This window comes from Staurois parvus, unplaced genomic scaffold (assembly GCF_062004578.1).
Source record: "Staurois parvus isolate SC_StPar_1 unplaced genomic scaffold, SC_StPar_1.0 ptg000051l, whole genome shotgun sequence".
Classification (NCBI taxonomy): domain Eukaryota; kingdom Metazoa; phylum Chordata; class Amphibia; order Anura; family Ranidae; genus Staurois; species Staurois parvus.
The window spans coordinates 1435709-1459835 of NW_028317847.1; the positions used below are offsets into that span (position 1 = coordinate 1435709).

At 42.4% G+C, this 24127-nt stretch overlaps 1 protein-coding gene across 8 annotated transcripts in view; it reads right to left on the reverse strand.

The window, feature by feature from the left end:
• The window catches only part of ADAM22 (ADAM metallopeptidase domain 22), a 368503-nt gene that overhangs the window by 282969 nt on the left and 61407 nt on the right, over positions 1-24127 (reverse strand). For all 8 annotated transcript variants that reach the window (XM_089666234.1, XM_089666238.1, XM_089666236.1 and 5 more), the window contains exon 3: positions 13631-13707. In XM_089666234.1, the coding sequence (XP_089522360.1) occupies positions 13631-13707 (77 nt within the window). The remainder of the gene's footprint in view (positions 1-13630; positions 13708-24127) is intronic.

The window sequence follows — 24127 nt, forward strand, 5'->3', positions numbered from 1 at the left end:
ACTGTTGTCAATCACAGCCAGTGAGCCAATAAGGAAAGAGTGGGGAGCGGGGCCCAGCCGCGATTCTGTGTGTCTTATGGATGCATAAAGACGGGCTCAGGAGTAAGCACGCACCAGTACCCCCATAGTAAGCGGCCTGCTATTGGGGGCACTGATCAAGAGGAAGGAGCCAGGAGCACCAGTGGGGGACCTGAGAAGAGGAGGATCGGGGCAAAACCACTGCACAGAGTAGGTGAGTACTGTAGCAATTGTGCACACAGAGATGGACGTGGTCATCCATCTTGCTAAGGATCCTCCATCTTGTATCTCTCCCCCTGCAATCCCCCCTCCCTCTCTGTTGAGTGACACGTGTTCCCTGTGTGCTGGGTTCAAAAGTGCACAAGCAATCAGGCCCAGCTGGACAGCTTCATGGTTATAAATCCCAAATTAGCTGGTGCCCGGGTGTCTATTAGCTTCTCAATCTGAGAGAATCGTAAAACCATAAACCAGTCCTTCACTGTGCTTCAAAGACATTCCAGCTAGCCGTAAAACAGACAACACATTTAAAACCCACTTTTCCATATAATTTTAAATCTGGAGATGGGAAACAATTACATAAAAACCAAGCATATATTCGGATAGCTCAGTTTAATGCGAGTTGTCTGATATCTTACACCCCCTAGTTGAAGTCTACAGAAGAGCAGAAAGCCATATAGTTCTAGCTGAAATAGTGAACTATGCCATGTTTAATATCTAGACGTTCAGCAGATGATTCTGCATATTAATCTACCCGTGGATAGAATGTTACATGTACCTACGGAAGGTTATTGCCCATGGTATAACTTGGGAGGGATTTTGGTTCTAGTCTGAGTCCCCCGCCTACAACACCCCTGCCCAAATGAGGCGATTGGTTCTCTTCTGTAAGGAGACACCCTGCTGAGTTCCTAGAAAAAGGCTGTTATGCTTGGAGCAGTAAGTTGAAGAATTCTCCCCTTTTAACATCAGGAACCAACTTGGGAGATGGTATCCTTTGCTCTGAAACTTGAGCTGCTTAAACCAATGCTGACAGCAAGTATCTACCTCTCTAAACTTCTTTCTGTTAGCTCTTTGCTGTGTTATTGCTCTCTGTATTTACATATATATATACATATATATATATATATATTGGCTACATCTTTTTCTGTAAATATTGTTATTGCACCCTTTTGACCTTTTTAGTAATAAATCCTATTATCTGAAAAGTGTTAAACGGTTTCTAAAGCTCTTTAATGCAAATTACGAATTCCTGCCACTGAATTCCTGCTACTGTGTGTGTGTTTAACCCTCTGTATAACCTGCCTGCGGTGACAGTGCTATACAGACGATTATCCAACCATCATAGTGTTATTGCTAATATTGCCGAGTTTCCTCTTTTTCTGTACAAAAAGGAGGTGGTGGCAGTGTGAAGGGTTAATTGCGTAATTAACCTGACCCAGTAACAATTGCTCTCAGGCTGCCGGTACATCGATTGTGGTCCAGTGAGCTGGAAAATCTTTGTGCAGGGTGCAGCTGGGCGTGCAATTGTTATGCACGTGACAGCACGGTTTTAGATTGGCTAGTCCTTCGGTCACGAGTTTGGTGAGAAGGGCTGGGGTCTGACGCTGCGATCGTCACATATAGCACTACCTCTGAAGGAGCCACTGGTTCTTTCCCAAGATTAGGGCAGAGGCAGCCAGGCACATAGCAGCAGTGTGTTCATGAATCAGTCAGTGGATGTTGTTTTTATACTTTTTAAGAGAGGGTGTAGGCTGTTATGGTATACTCCAGAACTACTTAATAATGGCAGGAGAACACTTCACTTTGCTAAGCCTCCCTGAACAGACTTTATCCACCCAAAGGAAAATGGCACACAGTCACTAGGACCCTTAGATCAGGTCCGTACTCACAATGTCACCAGATCAATGGCTCCTTCAAGTGTCCACCCAGACATTCTTCAGTGAGGGAGAGGTTAATGCCCACAATGCTTCAGGACAGCCAGACGCTTTCCAGCTTCCACGGGGCACTCTTCCGTGAGCTCTCTAGACCAGGTCCTTAGTTGAAATTCCTTTGATTAGCTTCAGAAAATGATTTTGGAAGTAGGCCCTCCAGCTATGCCACAGTTGGGACCTGGATGAACATGCAGCAAACTCCAGCAGTCTGCCAAGAGGGGTAGAGCCCCTCAGGCTGGGATCACCTCCTGCAGGATTAGGACTATCTATCCTCGCTGCTCCAGGCCTCAGACTATTTATGCGCTCTTCAGCCACCTATTGGGCACACCTCCCCAGGGATTGGCTGAATATAAATATCCAGCCTGCTTATTTAACTTTCCAGCCCACTATGATTCTAGAATCCTCTGGAGTACAGGGGGAAACAATCAAGCCTGCAGTCTGTGAAACACAGAACAGCCCAAAGCAATCAACTGCTCCACTCATTACAGAGGAACCAAAAATAACTAAAGCACTGAAACTAAGAGGGTGTAAAGCACTGAAACTAGGAGGGTGCTACACATATAGGAGTTAAACTGAACGCACAGTGGAAAGCAATACCTTACTTATTGTTCCACCCCTGCCAGTCTGATTTCTGCTAATACGTAAAACAAAAAGTCTTGTCTCGTGGTTTTTTTCATACAAATATTTCTTAAGTAATATTAAAATGAAAAAAAAAGAAATGTTTTATCCATATTTTGGATTTTATTGCATACAGAAAAATACACAGGTGAAGCATTAGGCCCCTTTCAAGGTTAGATTTCAGCTTTTAGCTGCGGCTAGAGGAACTTACAGCAGCTAAATGCAGACAATGCATCCCTATGGCTCCGTTCACACACTGCGTTTAGCAACGTTTTCATAACATTCGGTTTTATGCGTTTAGGAAAAATAAAGTTGACTGTGTCCAGGAGCGATGTACCGCAGTTATCTGTACATAAACGCAGTTAATCGCAGTACAAAAAAAAACCAAGTAAAACAGTTGCATTAAGAAAAGGCAAGAATTTACTACCGCAGCTAAACGCAGTCACATGTAAATGCATGTAAACGCAATGTACAAACGCAAGTGATCTGTGTGCCAGGAGTGCTGTAATTTCTAAATAAAAAAACCTGCATTCACAAGCGGCAGAACAACCGCCTATGTGAAAGGGGCCTTAGAGACCCGAGTGGCAGATTTACTAAACAGGTAGAGCTTTTTACCTTGAAAAGCACATTTTTTGCTTAGGATAGTGAATGAAGTAAAGCTGTGCTGACTTCTATCATCTAGACAGGCACAATTAATAATCCTGTTTTTTTCCTTGCATGTGACTGGCTATTCTTTTTAAAGTATTCTTGTTTACTACATTCACTAAGCTTAGTAAAAATGTGCAGAGTGAACATACTCTATTCCTTGAGTAAATCCACCACTCTGTGTCAAGTTACCGAAAGGGATTTCTTAAATAATCAGCATGGAAGCAAACCCTGCAATAAGAAACGCTGCAAGCTGTGCAACCAAATCAATCCATCAAAAAGTGTCAGACACTCAAAAGGGATCTTCAATATTTCCGGATCATACAGCTGCACCTCCAGTAATGTTGTGTACCTTATCCAGTGCAGAAAATGCAGCAAAGGATCTTATGTTGGTGAAACAGGACAGAGGTTGCAAACACGGATGAATCTGCACAGACATACCATCAAGGAACATAAAGAAGATGACCTCTGCACACCTGTAGGACACCATTTCTCACAACCAGGCCACAATATGGAAGACCTCAATATTTTAGTTCTGAAAGGAAAATTTAAATCCATCCAGGAAAGAAAAACATTTGAACTAAGAATGATAATTCTATTTGACACTAAAGATAACGGTCTTAATTTGGACATGGGATTCCTCAACCACTATCCGACAGCTTTATGACTATCTATTAGCTAAAACTTGACCCCCTCTGGGTGAGTGTTGTATCCCCCCTCCCCCCCTTACTTTTTATGTATCTTATCTGTAGCCCTTTTTTTTTCTCTTTTTTTTTTTTTTTTTTCCTCTCAATCCATTCTAACATTCTGCTTAAACTTTGTGATTTGTAATAATACTGCTTAGACCTTGAAGAAGGGGACATACCCCGAAAGCTTGTCCTCAAAATTGTATGTTAGTGCAAATAAAAAAAGTATCACGGACAGTACTCAATTGTTTCTGTTCTTAAATAATCAGAAAATCCTGTTGTTATATTCATTTGAAGTCCCCTTTTCTACAACTACCAGGCTTTTCCCGACAATCTAGAAAAGAATGTCCTTTTATCTGAAATCATATGGGGTTTTTGCAATGGTGCAATGCAAAATGCAGAATTTAGTTTATCTACGCCAAATCGTTATTGAAGCCAGATGGTAATTTAAGTTTTGCCAGAACAGAGATGTCCGTTCCAAGTTGTATTTCCCCTCGGCGTATGTAGAATCAACAGAAAGAGTCTATCTGCACTGGCACTTTGGCAACAGCACATTAATAATGGATGGACACTTATCAGTAATTATCTCTTTCAATATGTAAGATACGACCTCTTAATGCAGTGCTTATAGGAAGTTTAACAGCTATAAATGGCTGGGAAACCATTAACATGGACTGAAGCAATGCATGTAGATCACAGCAATACTTTATTCAATTTAATTTCAAGTTTTGGATGGAATTTTTCCGTGAGCCTGTCCTTTTACCCCTATTCCATTAATTAACCTTCTGCTGTACATTAGCATGGCTGGGGGATCTTTTTCCACCCCTGTCCTGTCCATGAGCCTGGCTGATACATGTCCTCCCACCCCTATCCCATCCACTAACCTGGATGAGGGATTTCCTCACACTCCAATACTGTCCATGACCCTGGCTAGATTTTTCTCCCACCAACATCTTCACCATGACTTTGGCTGGGGGATCTCCTTCCATGCTTCTCCTGTCCATGAAACTTATTTGTCCAAAAAAAAACCATCCTATCAATTAATCTGACTGAGAGATCTCCTCCTACCCCAACCCTATCTGTAATCCTGGTTGGTGATCATCCTGTCCAAGAACCTGGCTAGGGGATCTCCTCCCATCTCTATTCTCTTCATGAACCTGGCTTGGAGATGTCACCCTACCCCCATGCTATATATGACCTTGGCTAAGGGATCTCCTCCCACCCCCATCCTGTCCATGACCCAGGCTGGGGGATCTCTTTCCACCCCCATCCTGTCCAGGAACCTGGCTGGAGGATTTCCACCCACATCCATCCTGTCCAGAAACCTGGCTGGAGGATTTCCACCCACCCCCATCCTGTCCAGGAGCCTGGCTGAAGGATCTCAACCCAACTGGTATACTATCTATGGGACAGACTTGGGGATCTCCTTCTATCTCTATCCTATCCATAAGCCTGGCTGCAAAATCTTGTCCTATCCTCAATGCTACAACTTTACATGTAGAAGCATATGTTTATTTAAAGTATATATAAACTCTAACCCTAATTTTGTTTGCTAAAGCACCGTCTATCATAAACCATAGGCATTTTTTAAATACAATACTGTTTTCCCTTTTTTCATCCTTTGTTGCAAATTGTGCTCATTGTTTTTTACAGCTTCTTTGAAGCCAGTTCCTGTCTACATGCATTCCAGTGTCAGCTGCAAGGAATTTCTTACGGAATTTCTTCCTGATGGTGACAACAGTGGACCATGCAGGGGCAATGTGCATTGAAACCACTTCTAATCTCTACCAAAAGCCAGCGTGACAGGGTGACAAGGCAGGAGCACAACTTGAAGACAGGGAAAGAACGTTGTCACAATATCACAAGTGCTTGAACAAGGATCTTCAAGGTAGGATCACCAGGCACTATTTTAATCAAAGCTGCAGAAAGATAACAAATTACTTTTTTCATATTAACAGTTATGTAGAACCCTCCTAGTTATCTAGGGGAAGCTAGAGTCCTGATTATTAGAGAGGAGGGCTGAATAGCAGCAGGTCAAATTGTGGTCAGGGTTGAGTGGCTCTGCAGGCCAGCCCCTCTGAAATTTCCCCCTGCTCTAGAGCTTTAGAGGAAGGTCTAGAGGCAGTGAGTGGATCTGAGGAGTGGCTGGCTTGTACTCTTGAGGGATCCTTGCCAATTCCCAACAGAAGGCTTGGCAAGTGGCCAGGACAACCTTTAAAAATGAGTGAGCCTACTCAGGTTCGGGTGGAAGACAGAGAAGAAGACGTGAGGCTGAAGGCAGGAGCCTGGAAGGGGGCCCAGATGGAGAGAGGGGCTACCTACAGGCAGTGGAGCTGGTTAAGGAAGAAAGCTTAGAGCTTCACTGGCCCCCTTAGTGAGGACCACCTGTACAGCAGGGAAGGAATGGCGCAGCTAAAAGCCTTGGTAGCAGCCAGCAACCCACCAGCGGTATAGGAGAGTATCTGAGTACCCCTTCACCCCCTGGGCGGATAAGGGAAGGAACACTCTGGTGGGAAACCAGATTCGCCACCTACTTTGGACTGGCCATTTCTTAAAGCAACAAGAACCAGAGCCCCTGTTCAGGGATACCTCCAGGTTGCTGAGTGAAGGAAGAGGAGTTAATCTAAGATCTGGGGTGGTACATTAAGAAAAACTGACTGGCTCTTCTACAGAGACTGTGTTTCAGTGGAGGCTGGTAAATAGTTACAGGAAGTTATCCTCAGTTCATCAGTTAATTTGGGCATCCTATACACCCCTAAACCTATCCCAAATCAAATACCCTAATAAAATCACAAAAGCAAAGCTCAAGAACTGATCTCTGACTCCTGGATGCAAGATGGTGTGAAGATGCGTGTTACCTGGATGTGCAGGACCATAGGGGCACCTGAAAACTTCTTTGCAAATCATAATGGGGTAGTGCTACACTTATATGAGATTTTCCAAATTCAAACATTTTATTAGACAATATAAAAACCATCACAAGCAACTGAACAGGTAGTGTAGATAGTAAAGTTCTCTACGCAAGGAGAGACAAGGGAAAACACTATTGACAGTAAGGAACAAAGTACTAGCCCTTCTCCAAGGAGTGAACATTGTTGCAACACAGAGAATCCAACAGGTGATGGCTGTTCCAATCATTTTAATCACTTTTAGGTTAGAGAAAGCAAAAAGAACCAATACTTGGATGGTCTACTCCAGCCGTAAACATGCAGTAATCAAAGAGAGAATAAAGAGGGGGATTGATTGAGGGATCTGTATAGGCAGCAGTCCCAACAGCTCAAGCTGGTGGGGAAGCATTTAATTTGATTAAGGCTCTAAAATGGTGGTGTCAAAATCTGGGGGTAAGCACTTGTTGACTCAGGGTTGCCAAATTTTGGTGCACCTGTGCTGGCGATTGTGTCGCCTCAATCTTGGCATGTATCATCGCCTGGGAAACTTGATTTTTCATTGCGGTTGCACAAAGAGCTGGCCTCTTCCAAGCTCTGGCTAGTCTGTTTTGCAGTGGTCATGTTAGAAAAAAGGAGGGGACTCTGGTTCCTGTTCAGAGATGAGTAATTTAGTAGAGCTATCTGGGGATCAGGTGGGATGTGTTTTTCAAACAGTGGTGACAGTATAGTAAAAATGTTTTATGCTACAGGACAAGTCCACTATATGTGTAAGTATATACCGTGCTCCCCACACTCCCGGAATCCAGCAGACAGGTAGCCTGGGACACACTTTGCTATACTGTATGGCACTAAGTACCATCTTGATAAAACATTATAAGATGTTTCCAGGACTTCAAAATTTGGAGAGACCCTATGGGTTTTTTGCCAAATGTCCAACCAATCTTTGGATGTGAAGTCCAGGTCCAGGCCAGTAGTCCACTTGGCCACATAGGCCCGAGGGGGTGGTTGTAGGGTAGCTAGCAATGTTGTGTAGAGTGTGGATATGCCTCCCTTTGCATGTGAGCCAGATATACATAACCGTTTGTATGTGGACATCACACCCAGGTCCATATCAGACATGCATTTAGTTTTGCAGAAATGTTTTATTTGTACATATCTGAAAATCTCGGAGTGGGATGCTTATTTGAGATTTTAGTATTGGGTTCAATCTACTAAATTATACTTTAATATTTTTATTGAAAAATTGGTATACAGTGGTATACACAAAAATAGAAACAATTTCCACCGACATGGTGAAATGGAGTGTATAAACATATTCATAGAACATATAAGCACATGAAAAAAAAAATATTATTAGTCAATGACATTATATACAGAGAACACCATCTCCACCAGGTAGCAAACGTTCCATCAATCATTGAACATAGGCATTGCCATAGAAATTTACCAAAAGTATAAAAACCAATTCAGGGAAAAGAAAAAAAAAAAGGATTAAGAATAGAGAAATCAGAAAAAAATAAGACAGAAAAGAGGGGGGGAGAAGAGGAGAAAGAAGAGAAAGCGGGTAGCAAATGAAATAAGGCCACTTCCGGTGATCTACGAATATTAATTCCTGTTACCGAATAGATAAAATTAATTATTCACATCCAAAACCTATTCACAACTGGACATTTCCACCAGATATGGAACATAGTGCCCTCTTGTCTGCAGTGTTGGAAGCAACTAAGTGATACTGAGGGGTACATTTTAGCAAGGCGCGTAGGAACCAGATACCAACCAAGTAGCGTTTCATAATTGGATTCGATAAAAACAGTATTAATCGAGATCTTTGATAAAGTATGGGCCACATTCCGCCAAGTATCCAGGTCTAGTTAGCTATTCAAATCTCGTTCCCATTGAGTCATATAAGATAATTTAGTGAGTGGATCAACAAGGGAAGCATAGACAATGGACAAACGACCCCTCATCATCCCAGCTGCCCCACAGGAAACCTCTAAAGGACTGAGTGTGCAAGGTTCTATGATTAATTTGAGTTTCTAGTGATAAATGAGATAAGTTGATAGTAGCGAAACAATTCCCCAGGAGGCATCTGATACTTTGTCAAAAAACACTGGAGAGAACGAGGATGAAGCCCATCTAGGTAGTCTCCGATACGCAGCAAACCCTTATTCATCCACCATTGGAACACCAATGGTGATAAGCCAGGAATAAACTTGGGATTGCAAAAAACTGGAGCTGGTGGGGTATGTGGGGAGAAGAAAGGTTTGCGAGCTCACCATCTATCCCACACCATTAACGAATAGGACAACATAGGACATAGAATAGGAGGACGCAATTGACTGGGAAGCCACATGAGAGCACCAATAGCGTAAGGATGGCAAGATAAGGCCTCAATGCCAACCCACTGGGGGACGTAACCCCTGGCCATGGTGCAAGATAACTGTGCTATTTGAGCTGCCTGAAAAAAGGCCAAAAGATTAGGAAGTCCCAAACCGCCATGCTACTTTAGGGAAAACAGGGTTGACTTGTTAACCCTTGGACGTTTTCCCCTCCAGGTGAATCTAGAGACTGCTGCTTGTAATAGTAACAGTTCCCGTTTGGGACCATGATTGGTAACGTCCTAAAGTAGTACAATAGTCTTGGCAAAAAGGTCATTTTAATAGAGTTAATTCTACCAAACCAGGAGAGTTGAAGATCCTGCCATTCTAGTAAGTCAGATTTGAGTCGTTTAAAGAGTGGGAGATAATTGGTCTTATATAACTATGAAATAGATTTTGTGAGGTGGATCCCCAAATAAGGGAGAGAACGAGAAGTCCACTGGAAGTCAAAATTATCCTGGAGGTGATGAACCTCCAAGTCAGGTAACGAGATATTTAAGGCAGTTGTTTTAGAGGAATTAAGCGTAAGACCAGAGGTCTCAGAGAAACGATGAAACAGGTGGAGGAGACCGGTTAAAGAAGTCCGAGGATTAGATATATACATAAGGACATCATCAGCAAATAGGGCGCATTTATGGTCCCGCTGACCGCAGCAGATTCCTGAGATGGTGGGATCAGAGCGGATAGCAATCGCAAGTGGTTCCATTGCCAAAGCAAACAGTAGTGGAGAAAGAGGACATCCCTGTCTAGTTCCTCGCTCTATCAAAAGGGAGGCTGATTTATATCCACGAATGGAGACTTGAGCTGACGGGTTAGAATATAGGGCCCGTAATAATGTCATGAAATAAGGGCCAAAACCAAACTTATCTAACATCTGAAATAAATAGCCCAAGATAGACTGTCAAACGCTTTATGAATATCTAATGATAACAATAGGATTTCCCTCTGTGAGGATTTGTCCCAGTTGGATTGTACGGCTGACAGCAGGGCTAAAGTCCGACAAATTTGGTCCGATGTTTGTCGACCGCTTATGAATCCTGACTGATCATCATGAATATACAGGGCCAAAAATTTATAGAGGTGTAAGGCAAGGATTTTAGTAAGAATCTTTAGATCACAATTAATTAAGGAGATAGGCCGATAAATAGAGACAATAGAAGTGTCCTTGAGAGGTTTGGGGATGACAAATGCTTTGTTTTCGTCAGGGAGCATCAGTCCACCATCCCGTAGAAAATTAAAATAAAGAGCCATACGGGGAATCAGGATATCAGGAAAAACTTTATAATAGTTATGAGGAAGACCATCTGGTCCTGGGGCTTTATGAGGGGCAAGAGATTTCAAAGCACTCCTAATGTCTTCGCATGAAATAGGCCGTTCCATTGACTCCCTATGGGCTTCCTGGAGAGAGGGAAGAGGAACAGAGCTCAAAAAGGTGTCGATAGGCGAAGAAGCATCTCCCTGAGGCGAGCTATAAAGTTCAGTTTAAAAGAATGACATTTTTGGAGGATCTTACCAGGATCTTGAGAGAACGTACCATTATTCAATCTGAGTTTAGGGAGAGCCGTTTCGGAATGTCTGGGAGGCAACTTGCGTGCCAGTAAGGTGCCAGGTCTATCCCTCCATGTAAAAAATTTATGGTTAGACCATCGTAGCTGTTTGTCAGCAGTGGTAGTAAGACATAGATTTAGTTCCAATCGAGCCTGATCGAGTTTAAGCAGCAAATCCGGACTGGGATTTTGCATATGCTGGCAACCAAGTCAGTATGTGATTGAGTTTTGGTGGCTAGTAGGTCATTTCAGGCTCTTTTAATTCGTGAGGACAGTTGAATAATAAACTCCTTAACCGAGGCCTTATGGGCTGCCCAATTAATCGCCGGGTTTGTATCCTCTGCTTTATTAAGTTCAAAGTATGCTTGTAAGTGTGAGGAGACGTCCCGACAATAGGAGGGGTTACCCAAAATAGATTCATTAAGACGCCAGTAATAAGCAGTCTTACCAAGTTGCCAGGATAACAATGTTATCGGGTCATGGTCAGACCAAGGCGTGGAGAGAATTTTAGCAGTGAGGAGTCTGGGGAGTGAGTGTGTATGAAGAAATATATGGTCAATGCGAGAATAACAGTTATGAGCTCTAGAATAATGGGAGTAATCTCGAGAAGTTGGGTTAGCTTCTCTCCAAGCATTGACAAAGTCATAACGATACAGTAGCTGGGCCAACTTACGACTCTGTCTAGAGGGGGATGAAGCACGGCGGTTCGGGAACGATCCAAAATCTGATCCAATGCTTAGAGTCACCAGCCAGAATAACATTGCCTTCAAATTCCTTAGCCATAGAGCTCAATAAGGATTGAAAAAATTCCACCTGGTTGGTATTTGGAGTGTAGTAGATTAGAAAAGTGAGTAAGTATCCCCCTAAGTGGCCTTTCACCAGAAGATGCCGCCCCTCCCTGTCCCTGATAATTTTAGATTCGATAATCGGCGAGACAAGCAAAGCAAAAGGGTAGGCCCATCAATACCGGATATCCTTCTGCACTAAGTGGGAAAGTAGAGGCTTAAGAGATCTCTGTTTCTGGATGGTGGTCGGAGAGACATCAGCAAAAATTTGTATCTTATGTCCCGCAAACTCCAGGTCCAGAGTCTCCCTACTATACTTCAGAACCGCTTCCTTGACCTGAAAAAAGTGAGGCTTTACGATGATATATATATAGGAAGCCCACCCTGTCTAGGGGGGATCAATGCTCTTTGGATACGATCTATTTCAGTGTGAAGATCATCGATATCGGGTAATGCAGACTGCATGAGGGTTTGTGCGCAGCTACTGAGCTCTTTAACTGACTCAGGGAGTCCTTGAATGCGGAAATTGTAGTGCCTAGCCCGATTTTCCAAATCATCAGTTTTAGAGTAAGCTTCCTCCAAGCGATCTTGCAAGTTGGTAATCATATTGGAATTTTGGGATACACTATGGACTGTCGCATCAACTTTAGACTCGATACTGTCCAGGCGTTGGCCCAAATCCTGAAAATCCTGTTTAAGGTCAGCTGCCAATTTTGAAGTAGCTCTATCCAGTTCGCGTTGCAGTAAATCAGCGAACCGAGCTATTAGGGTTGCATCACCTGGATCTAGAAGGATTGTTGGCAAGTGAGCAGGGCTGTCATATTCAGGTTCTGGGCCACTATTCTGGCTAGAGAAGATGGCTGCTATCTCACTACTCAGTGGTGAGGAGGCAGGGGAATCGTGGCTTAGTGAGCAGGCCGGAGCCTGGGACCCGGGTAGTGCTGGACTGGAAGGTGACTGGGGGGGCCGCAGAGAGTCACTCACCCCAGTAGACAAAGCTGCCGTGGTCCGGTCCTGGCCAGTACAGGATGTAGAGCCCAATTTCCCACTCTGGGGAAGAGGTGCTGCTTTATGGGAAGCAGAGGAGGTGGCAGGGGCCGCGGGCGCTGAGCTGGGCGCCATCTTGGATCCTCCTTTCCCTGCAGGGATCATTACCTGAGAGCCTCCATGGCTCTTCCCCGCCATCCTACCTGGCATAATTTAGGGGCCCCGGGGTCCAGTCTAGGTCCGGGGAGAGTCCTGGGAGCTGCTGAAGTTCGGTGCTCGTGTATGGGCTATGATTGGCGCCGGGGGTGTGCGGAGCTAGTGCCGCGACATGTGGTCCGGCCGGCCGCGCATGCGCACTCCCAATCTACTAAATTAATATTTGTGTTTTACTCATCCATTCCCATCTATAAACCACTGATGGTTAGGGCATATTTGGAAGGAAATACATTAGTGATAAGACATCAGTATATTCCTGATAGAGCAGACACTAAGGTTATAATTGCATGGCAGTTAGCTATGAAGATACTAATTATTATGAGCAGCTAAAGGTGACATCATTATTAAAGCTAGCAAACATTTGTAACTGTAAAATATTATTACAGAATTGATCTTCGACCACATACAAATGCCAGTTCTAATAAGATTCTCTGCTTATTGCCAAATTTCTCATTTGGATATGAACATGACACAGCATAGAGCTTTATACATTGGTTCCCTGGAACACAGTATCACTTTGGTGCTGCTGTAAAATATTAAGCTCACCCTGCTGTTAACTAAATTTAATTGGATCCATCACTTAAAGCAGAATTAAAGACCTTGTTTTAAATTAGTGCTGAGAGGCAGCTTTTTAATGACAGAACAGACTGTGTAAGGGATTTTTTGCAGTCCATTGCAGGACAAGGCACACAGCTCTGCTTCTTATTTTGCCAGTTCACAACACCATGATGAGGTGCACTGGGAAAAAGTTATGGTGTGCAGTACTTTTTTGTTCCGCGCAGCATGGCAGAACGCAATCCACCGCATTGCACCATGCTGCAGCCAATGGAGAGTAGCGACATGTCACTTTGTGACATTTCAATAAAGTTTGCACAGAAAAAAAAAAGTGTGATCGACATATTATCGTTTCTCTAGGTTAAAATGTAGTACTTACTGGTTCAGTTCAACATCCAAGATGAATGAAGTTCCAAAGGCATCAATTTGAAAGCTGGCCTGTGCGACATGGGTGGACTGCAGAGAGACAAGAGAAGACTGCAATTAATATAAAATTATATTTTATAGAGAATCTAGAATGGTTTGAGATAAAATTTACTTCACAAGTTTCTAAATGATGAAATAAAACCTAAAATATTTTACATGTAGGCATTTTAGTTCAGTGCACTCCCATGAGATAGGATTCCCAGAGCACAACTGTTTACCTTTTGGCTGTCTGAACAGCGCTGAACCGTACTCTATTTACTCTGGTCAAAAGAAAACTTTAGGGTGGGCCCACATGGTCCTGGTGTGATGCTTTGTTTTGAGTGCTGGCGTGCATTGTGTTAAGGCAATGAATGGACAATCAAATGATAGGCTGGTAAAGGACCAAAGCCCCTAAAAAAACAGACATGTGCAGCCCACCACAATGCATGGTACATTGTGGTGCACTGCAATGCATGTGTTTTGAAATGGTCTTGCTTGTTCAGACATGCAGCAAGGACTACTACTCCCCTGAAAAGTGATGTACACCTGGATCACTTTTCAGGGCTGTTTGACAGGTGGAGAGGAGGCGATATGTTGCCTCCTCGCTTCCTGATTTAACCCTTTCAGTGCTGCACTTCTGTGCCACAATCATGTGTATCGCACATAGACCTACATAAGCCATGTTCAGCAACGGCAAAACATGCCATAAGCAACATGCTTTTTCATTTTTGACATACATGTGCACAGCCATGAGTGGCTGCGTATCACGTTCATGGAGGGTGGTTGGAGGGCAGTAAAACTGAAGTTCAACCACTAGGTTTTACTACTTGTGAACGAGCCCTTAGTGCAGTGGTTGTCAACTTGTGAGCTATAGGGGGACTCAAACGTGGCCCCTAAAATCACCAAAGGCCTGCACATAATGTTCAGTAGATGGAATGCTTGAGAGGACTGTCAGAAACTGCAGACCTAATAGTGGAAATGAGGGTCAGAGAGTGTGGACAGGATACATTTGTGGCTGGGGATATGCTGCAGGAGACAATACAACACCGAAAATATGTTACATGAGGCTAGTAGAGATCAATGCTATTACCATAATCAATGTTTCCACTACAGACTGCTGAGGACCGAGAGCCACACAACATATATCAAAAGGCTGCATGCAACCCTCTGGCCGCAGGTTGGGCACCAGGACCTTAGTGTGTTTGAAATGATTGGCACCGCAATACAAATTGTGTGTTATGCCGGCCATAGACAGGTCGAAAATCGGCCGATTTTTCATCCGATAAAAAAATCAGCCAATTTTCGCACCGTTAGTGGGTTAATTGGTCGACCGATTTTCGGGGTTTTTGCACGTTTTTTTATCAGTCATGTTGGAAAATTTGCTGACGATTGGCCAATTTTCCCGGCAATGATGGGCAAATCGGCTGATCGTTTTATCGATAAAAAAATCTGAGAAGAAGAAGAAGTCCCCTATTATATTTTATATGAAAAAGTCTTGCGGTGGCAACAAAGAAGTCTGCTATTAAAGTCTTGCGGTTGCAACAAATGTATCCATTTGTATCCAAATAAAAACATTATAATCCAAATAATGTATTTGTATTGCTGTAACATTGTGTGGTGTGCTCCCGTCTCTGCAAGGGACAGAAGTTATGGGGTTAATGCCGGCCATAGACGGGTTGAAAATCGGCCGATTTTTTTTAACGTTGGTGGTAACATCGGCCGAACGAACAACCGATTTTTTGGGTTTTTTTTTTTTAAATCGGCTGATTTTCGACCCATCTATGGCCTGCATTAGGGCTCATGTACACTGCAGCTGATAAACTCATGTTTAGGAGCTATTCAGCGTTTTTTTCAGCAGCCCCTGAACTCTCCCTAATGTTTTCCTATGTGTCCATGTACACATTTTCGTTTACAGTCGTTTACAGGCATTTGAGTTTACAGTCGTTTTTTTGAACGCTTGCGGTCAGCAGTCGATTTTATCAGTGTTTCAAACGCAAAACGCTTGTAGACGTGGCTAAATGCGGCAAATCGCGTTTATAAGCATTTGCGTCTGAAATGTTTTTTTCAACTCTTCCAGTTCTCGATGCTGTCCAGAACCTTTTTTCATCATGAAAAATGTATGCAAAGCGTTTTCAAGGTACTCAGATGGACAAAACACTGAAAATAGGATGTTCCTAACAAGCTTGCCACACATTGTAATGGCCAATTCACACCTCAGACCTCTGCCACCCTTGGAAACAAAAGATATGTTAATGACTATTCACACCTCAAATTCCTCATGAAGACCCCCTGCCAGTTGGCCTTAATGACTCCCTCCACCAGACACCTTTCCAACCCTTGGAAACAAAAGAAATGTTAATGAGCAACTCACGGCTAAGCTAATTTCAACACGTACTGCTGTCTCTGCTTCTACTCTCTGTATTTCTCTGAAACAGTCTGAAATGAAATGAAATAGTTAATAATTTACCACTTTTCAGTGCATTCTGGGCATTTGGGAGGTTCTCCTGTGCTTATCTTAAAAAATGCTTCTTAATGCAAACGCACATAAATGCACATAAACGTGTTATGCAAACGCAGCTAAACAGACGTTTTTTAACCTACGTTTTCCAGCAGTCAGTTTCCATCGTTCAGAAGTGTCCCGTGTACATGATGTGTTACTGCATGGCATTGAGTGAGAAGTAAGCTGTAGTACAGCAGATTTGGGATGTCCACTTTGCCAAGTGTGAAAAGCTCAGGTCCGAGGCTTTAGGAGTTCTGCAGTTCAGCTGTAGGGTTTGATGCAAACGGGTGGTTTGGCCCATACGGAGTAATAGTGGGTGTATTTTGGTGTTCATGAGGCATGGGTATTTTAGCCTGTAATTGATTTTGACACACTGCAGTTGTGCCCCCAGCTGCAGAAATATGGAGTCAAACTGCCTGTGTGCATGAGACCCTACAGCTGAACTCCAGAACTCCTAAAGCCTCGGACCTGAGCTTGTCACACTTCATAAAGTGGACATCCCAGATCTGCTGTACTACAGCTGGCTTCTCACTCAATGCCATGCAGTAACCCACCATTAACAAACAATTTGTGTTGCGGTGCCAATCATTTCAAATGCACTAAGGCCCTGGTGCCCAACCTGCGGCTTTGAGGATTGCATGCAGCCCTTTGGTATATAATGTGCGGTTCTCAGACCTCAGCAGTCTGTAGCAGGAACATTGATTATGGCAATAGCATTGATCATGTAATATGTTTTTTTCAGCGTTTTTCCGTTTTTGTGCCAGCATTTAGCAGTGTAGCTGGTTATTAAGGAGCGCCCCTTAAGAGCCAATGACTCCACAACTGAATGCAAACTAAAGAATTGCTGCCAATTAAAACTTGAGAAACAAAAGTAGCGTGGGGGTCCCCCCTAATCCAGAGTTTCTTAAGTAATGACTTAAAAGTGGGTCACGACTAGGGGGGAAGTGGACCACGGAGCAAGTGCCTCCCAGGCCTCTCTAATACCCCTACCATCACCCCAGACTTTGAGACACTTATCAAGAGCAAGAAGCATCCTCAGTTTTCCCACTAGTTCTAGAATACTGCACAAGTTGTTTTGTGCAATAAATTATGTTTCAGAAATTAAATTTTTTTTGGTCTCGACTAACACCCCTGGTCACACCAAACCCAACTTTAAAATAGTGCGACTTACAGTGAAGTTGCACAATTTCAAAGTCTGATGACATGCCAATTTCAGGTGCGATTTGCAAGACATCTGATATAGATTTCTATGCAAATCGCACCAAAAGAAGTGCAAGTACTACTTTAGAAACTGGAGTGGCTCCGACAAAGTCAGAACCGCACTGATATGACCGCTGTAATTGCAGACCATACCAGGCCACATGAACAGGAACTTCCAGCTCAGTTTGCCACAGTAAACTGAACCAGAAGTGGGAGCGAGTACCTGTCAAAACCAGGTACCCGTTCCCCCCTCCCCCCAAAAAAGTGCCAAATGTGGTGGGGGGGCAGGGTGCCAACAAGTGGAGCTTCCCCTTTGGAGTAGAGTTACACTTTAAGGTTATCGAAATCAAGTTCTGGTCCTGCAGAGACTTTCAACATAAAGCTGACCTCCTGTTCACTAATGGCCATAACTCCAAAGGGCAACTATCAATCAAAATTGATCAAAATCATTTTAGTGCTTTTCCCTAAACACAAGAAATGCAGAAAAGAAGTCTTTGGCTCTCTTCCAAAAATGTGCCCTACTGAACCAAATGGTGCTACAGCACCATGTAGTTTGGAACGTTAGCAGATGTGTTGTGGTGCCATTAACAAATAATGGAACCACTGCACATCTGCTAAAGGGCAAAGTGTTTCCGTACATGCATAAGGTGTGAGCCTAGCCTTAGGATCCTTATCCAGGTGAATGTGATGTCATGCCATAGGTCTACAGCTGTCCTATCCCTGGCAGCTCTGGTGGCAGCTGACTGGCCACCAAAAGTGACACAAATAACTTCTGTGGCTAAAGTGGTACAGCCTGCCTGTGCAGATAGAAGTCTTCCCTACTCTCTTGCATTCCCACTGCGCTGCTCAGAAATTTGGCATTTTATACGTACCAGTTACTGGAATGAGGATTCCAACACCTGGTGTCGGGATGTGGGATGGGATAATGGTGGAGAAGGATCTGGGAGCTCTGGTAGATCACAAGCTTAATAATGGCATGCAATGCCAAGCTGCGGCTTCTAAAGCGAACAAAATCCTCTCTTGTATTAAAAGAGGTATAGACTCCAGAGAGAGATATCATTTCCCCCGGTACAAATCATTAGTAAGACCTCATCTGGAATATGCAGTTCAGTTGTGGGCACCAATTCACAAAAAGAACTTTGGGGAACTGGAGAAAGTACAGAGAAGGGCAACCAAACTGATAAGAGGCATGGAGGAGCTCAGCTATGAGGAAAGATTAGAGAAACTGAATGAATTCTCTCTTGAGAAGAGGAGTTTAAGGGGGATATGATCTCCATGTATAATACATAAGGGGGGATATGATCTCCATGTATAATACATAAGGGGGGATATGATCTCCATGTATAATACATAAGGGGGATATGATCTCCATGTATAATACATAAGGGGGGGATATGATCTCCATGTATAATACATAAGGGGGATATGATCTCCATGTATAATACATAAGGGGGGATATGATCTCCATGTATAATACATAAGGGGGATATGATCTCCTTGTATAATACATAAGGGGGGATATGATCACCATGTATAATACATAAGGGGGGATATGATCTCCATCTATAATACATAAGGGGGGATATGATCTCCATGTATAATACATAAGGGGGGATATGATCTCCATGTATAATACATAAGGGGGATATGATCAACATGTATAATACATAAGGGGGGATATGATCTCCATGTATAATACATAAGGGGGGATATGATCACCATGTATAATACATAAGGGGGATATGATCTCCATGTACAATACATAAGGGGGGATATGATCACCATGTATAATACATAAGGGGGATATGATCTCCATGTATAATACATAAGGGGGATATGATCTCCATGTATAATATACAAGGGGGGATATGATCTCCATGTATAATACATAAGGGGGGTTATGATCACCATGTATAATACATAAGGGGGATATGATCTCCATGTATAATATATAAGGGGGGATATGATCTCCATGTATAATACATAAGGGGGGATATGATCTCCATGTATAATACATAAGGGGGGATATGATCTCCATGTACAATACCTAAGGGGGATATGATCTCCATGTACAATACATAAGGGGGGATATGATCACCATGTATAATACATAAGGGGGATATGATCTCCATGTATAATACATAAGGGGGGACATGATCTCCATGTATAATACATAAGGGGGGATATGATCTCCATGTATAATACATAAGGGGGGATATGATCACCATGTATAATACATAAGGGGGGATAGGATCTCCGTGTATAATACATAAGGGGGGATAAGATCTCCATGTATAATACATAAGGGAGGATATGATCAACGTGTATAATACATAAGGGGGGATATGATCTCCGTGTATAATACATAAGGGGGGATATGATCTCCATGTATAATACATAAGGGGGGATATGATCTCCATGTATAACACATAAGGGGGATATGATCTCCATGTATAATACATAAGGGGGGATATGATCTCCATGTATAATACATAAGGGGGGATATGATCTCCATGTATAACACATAAGGGGGGATATGATCTCCATGTATAATACATAAGGGGGGACATGATCTCCATGTATAATACATAAGGGGGGATATGATCTCCATGTATAATATATAAGGGGGGATATGATCTCCATGTATAATACATAAGGGGGATATGATCTCCATGTATAATACATAAGGGGGGATATGATCTCCATGTATAACACATAAGGGGGATATGATCTCCATGTATAATACATAAGGGGGGATATGATCTCCATGTATAATACATAAGGGGGGATATGATCTCCATGTATAACACATAAGGGGGGATATGATCTCCATGTATAATACATAAGGGGGGACATGATCTCCATGTATAATACATAAGGGGGGATATGATCTCCATGTATAATATATAAGGGGGGATATGATTTCCATGTATAATACATAAGGGGGATATGATCTCCATGTATAATACATAAGGGGGGATATGATCTCCATGTATAATACATAAGGGAGGACAAGGTGGCACTCTTTACGTCTGGAGGAAAAAAAATGTAATCTCCAAACACGGAAAGGTTTCTTCACAGTGAGAGCCATGAAAATGTGGCATAGACTCCCTCAAGAGTTGGTTCTGGCCAGCTCAGTGGATTGCTTTAAAAAAGTCCTGGATTCTTTCCTAGATACACAGAATATAACTGGATACTAACATTTATAGGTAAAGTTGATCCAGGGAATATCCGATTGCCTCTCGGGGGATCAGGAAGGATTTTTTTTCCCTGCAGGAGCAAATTGAATCATGCTTTGCTGGGTTTTTTTCGCTTCCTCTGGATCAACTGTGGGTATAGGATTATAACTTTTTTTTTTTTTTAATGGTTGAACTGGATGGACTTTTGTCTTTTTTCAACCAGACTAACTATGTAACTATATAACATACGTCATGTATGTTGGTGCTTCATTCATTTTAAATTGCACCTCAGTGCACTAATGCAACTTATGTAGTAGTGCGCCACAGTGCACAATGCGTTCCTGCAAAAGTGTCATCGATTGTACTGCAATTAGGTGTGACGGCAGCCTGTTCAAAATGGCCAGTAATAATAACCCAACCGAGGTTCTAACCACTCCCCATTTTACTGAAAAGGAAGTGTTTTGGTGTCACCATATGAATTAAGGAGCGTGGCAGAAATTTGGGTTCAAAAGGTAAAGGTGGGGTGTCCTCAAAATAATAACAGTTTGGCTTCTGAATTCTTCCAGAATATATATATAATATGTTGGCGGTGAGCTGCATGTCTTCTTCCTTCATTGTATTGTGTGCACAATTTTCCAGTGGGCTTCCTAATGACCCTTACACATGATGAGAATATCTGACAGAGGATCGGTCGTTGTTTTTTGCATGCTAGTCTCATATCGAAAGTGAAGAGGTTATTAAAATTCTTGTACAACAGGAAATTATACAAGTGATGTGATGTAATGTATCTGTATTGTACTGTAACTGTACTGAACAAACAAAAATCGTACGATCTGGTATCATATGAGAAAAGGTTTTGTGCTTGTCCCTTAAAAAAAATTGGACAAAAGCTATGTACTAACAGTCAGAATATCGTACGATCGCTTTGAAATCAGGATTTTCGTATGATTTTCTGATAGTGTGTACTAGGCTTAACCTCACAATTTATTCCAGAATGTGGGATGAGGCACCACAAATATGCTCTCTTTTCATTCTTATATTTACAGAAATTTTAACTATCATTTCAAGCATCCCTGCCCTTTCTCAAGTTCACAAGCCTGAATATATGCAACTCTTTTTTATTAGCTATCTGTATGTCAGACAACGCACTGATGAATGACTACTGTGATAAAATCAATTAGATTAAAATCCAATCAGATAATGAACTGTTTTGTCTTCCTTCTACCTTTCTACTTTCAATTAATTGCTTATCACTAGCCTTGCACTCAGACAGGATATACAGACTCAGCCATTATAAAGGTACACTTTAGAAAGTATTGAAATGTAAGCCTCCAGTTGTTTTTACTCCAGCCAGTAAACCATTTATTCCCAGTTCCTTTGGTTGGAGAACCCCTCCTTGTAAAGTGGGAGAGAAATTCTCAAACATCTGAAAAATCTTCCCAGTTGGGCGACAGACAAAATCAAAACACGTTTTTATTCATGGAAACTCAGAGGCAAGTACTGTAAAAAACATATGGTGGTAGCATAGACCAGGGGTCCCCAAACTTTTCAACACAAGAGCCTCATCATATATTTAAAAATAGTCATGGGCCAAAACAATCAGAGTCCTCCCCTAAATCAGGGTCCCCATCAGTGTACCCCTTACATCAGAGTCCCCCTTACATCAGGGTACCGTCCCCATCAGATTCTCCCTTATATCAGGGTCCTCATCAGAGTCCCCCTTACATCAGAGCCCATGTTACATCAGGGTCCCCATCAGAGTTCCCCCTTATTTCAGAGAAGAAGGTTGGTTGGTGGGGTGGTTGGAGAATGTCAAGTCAGACATATAGGGTATGGGGTCAAAGAGTGAAACAGGGGTCGAGGTAAACAGGGGTTGGAGGGATAGTCAGGAAAAAAAGCAGAGGGAAGAGAAGTAGGGGAAATAAAGGCAGTGCCAGAGGGGAGAAAGGTCAAGCCTTACCTCCATCTCAAAAAGTGAAATTGATCCAGTAAAGCAACATTTTGAGATTTTTGCGAGGGGAAAAAAAGATCTTCCATCACCCTAATCGCCTCTGCCTTATGCAACCACAGAGCTATCCAAGGGGGAGATGGGGCCTTCCACTTAAAGGACATAATGGCTTTAGTGGCGTTGAGGAGTACAGTATAGATCTATGACAGAAATGCAAGAATTGTGTAGAAAAAAGAGGGGTCCTCCAGGATCAGGTGGTCTGTGAACTTTTGAGAGATTGATCTGATGGCCTATTAGGTTTTTAGTTTTGGACAAGACCTGAATATGAGGAGAATGGTACCCAAATCTGTAAAGTGCTGCCAACAAAACTCAATGATGTTTGGAGGATGATGGTGGGCCTGTCCCATCTGGTTGAAATCTGAAAAAATGTCTCCTGAAGTTTGGTACAGAATACAGATTGAGAACTTTAGGGAAAATTTCCGGATAAAACATTTTTAGTAGAATGAGGAAGAATAAGAACTTCCAGAAATGTTTTTACTGCTGACAAACTCACCTCCACTTTTTGGTACAGGTGTCACAGCAACAGGAAAAGAGGTAAAATCTCCTCAAAGACAAAAGTAAGAATCTTTCGATAAAGACACCAACGCTCAGCCAATCCACAGCACAATTTTAATGAGCTCAATTGCAGAAGCCATATACAAAAAGGAAAGTCAACAATGATGTTTCATGGCCACGAAGGACCACACTCAAGGTGACGGAGACAGCTGTGAGGTGTATTGGCCAAGTGTTGGCATCTTATCAAATGGTTGTCACCATGTGCCATGCACTCCTGAGTAAATAAGGAAACATATGGGTCTGGTGCTGGTAAGTAGAAGTAAGAAACTGAGAAAAATGTAAATTCTTATATATTCTATATACATACATATATATTATTTATCTAAAAAGACTAGAAAACCATTGTGGTTTTGGTCCATTTTATTTATTTTATTGATTGTTTACAAATTTAGTAGTGGTTTTGCAGCTTTGCTTTACAGTATGCCCTAAAATGGGCCCTGTGTACGTACACCATGCAATGTAATGACTACCCAGACCATATGGTCACAGTATAATGATCCTATGCTAGTCACCCACTTCGCAACATGCACAGCACTCAGCAGCTGCTTCCACTGACTAATAAATACTTAGCAAATGTTGAAAGTCAGCAATTTCTACAACTCGCCCACTGGGGACAAGCAGGGCTCAATTAATATGTACCAAATTAAGAAAGTTTCCTGTTTTCTCTTTTTGTAGCATTTCCCAATCTTGGCATCAGACAAATCAAAACAGCCAATTAAGACAAATCTTCTTAGGTCTCTTTATTTAGAATTTGTTACTAGATTTCTTAAAAACAGCAATAATATAGAATGCACTGTTATTGTAAGGCACATTTGCAAAAATAAAGTATAGTCCCTTTCACACAGGCATTCTGTTTGTCCGTTTTTCACCCATCAGACATCAATGCATCTCTATGGAAAAACGTATGTAAACAGATGATCGATAGTAATGCACCTAAAATGCATGTAAGATGTGCTACACAGATGTGAACTGACCCTTACAATGCGGCAGTCCCAGAGTGTGAATCAATACAGTGTCTGTAGAAATCCT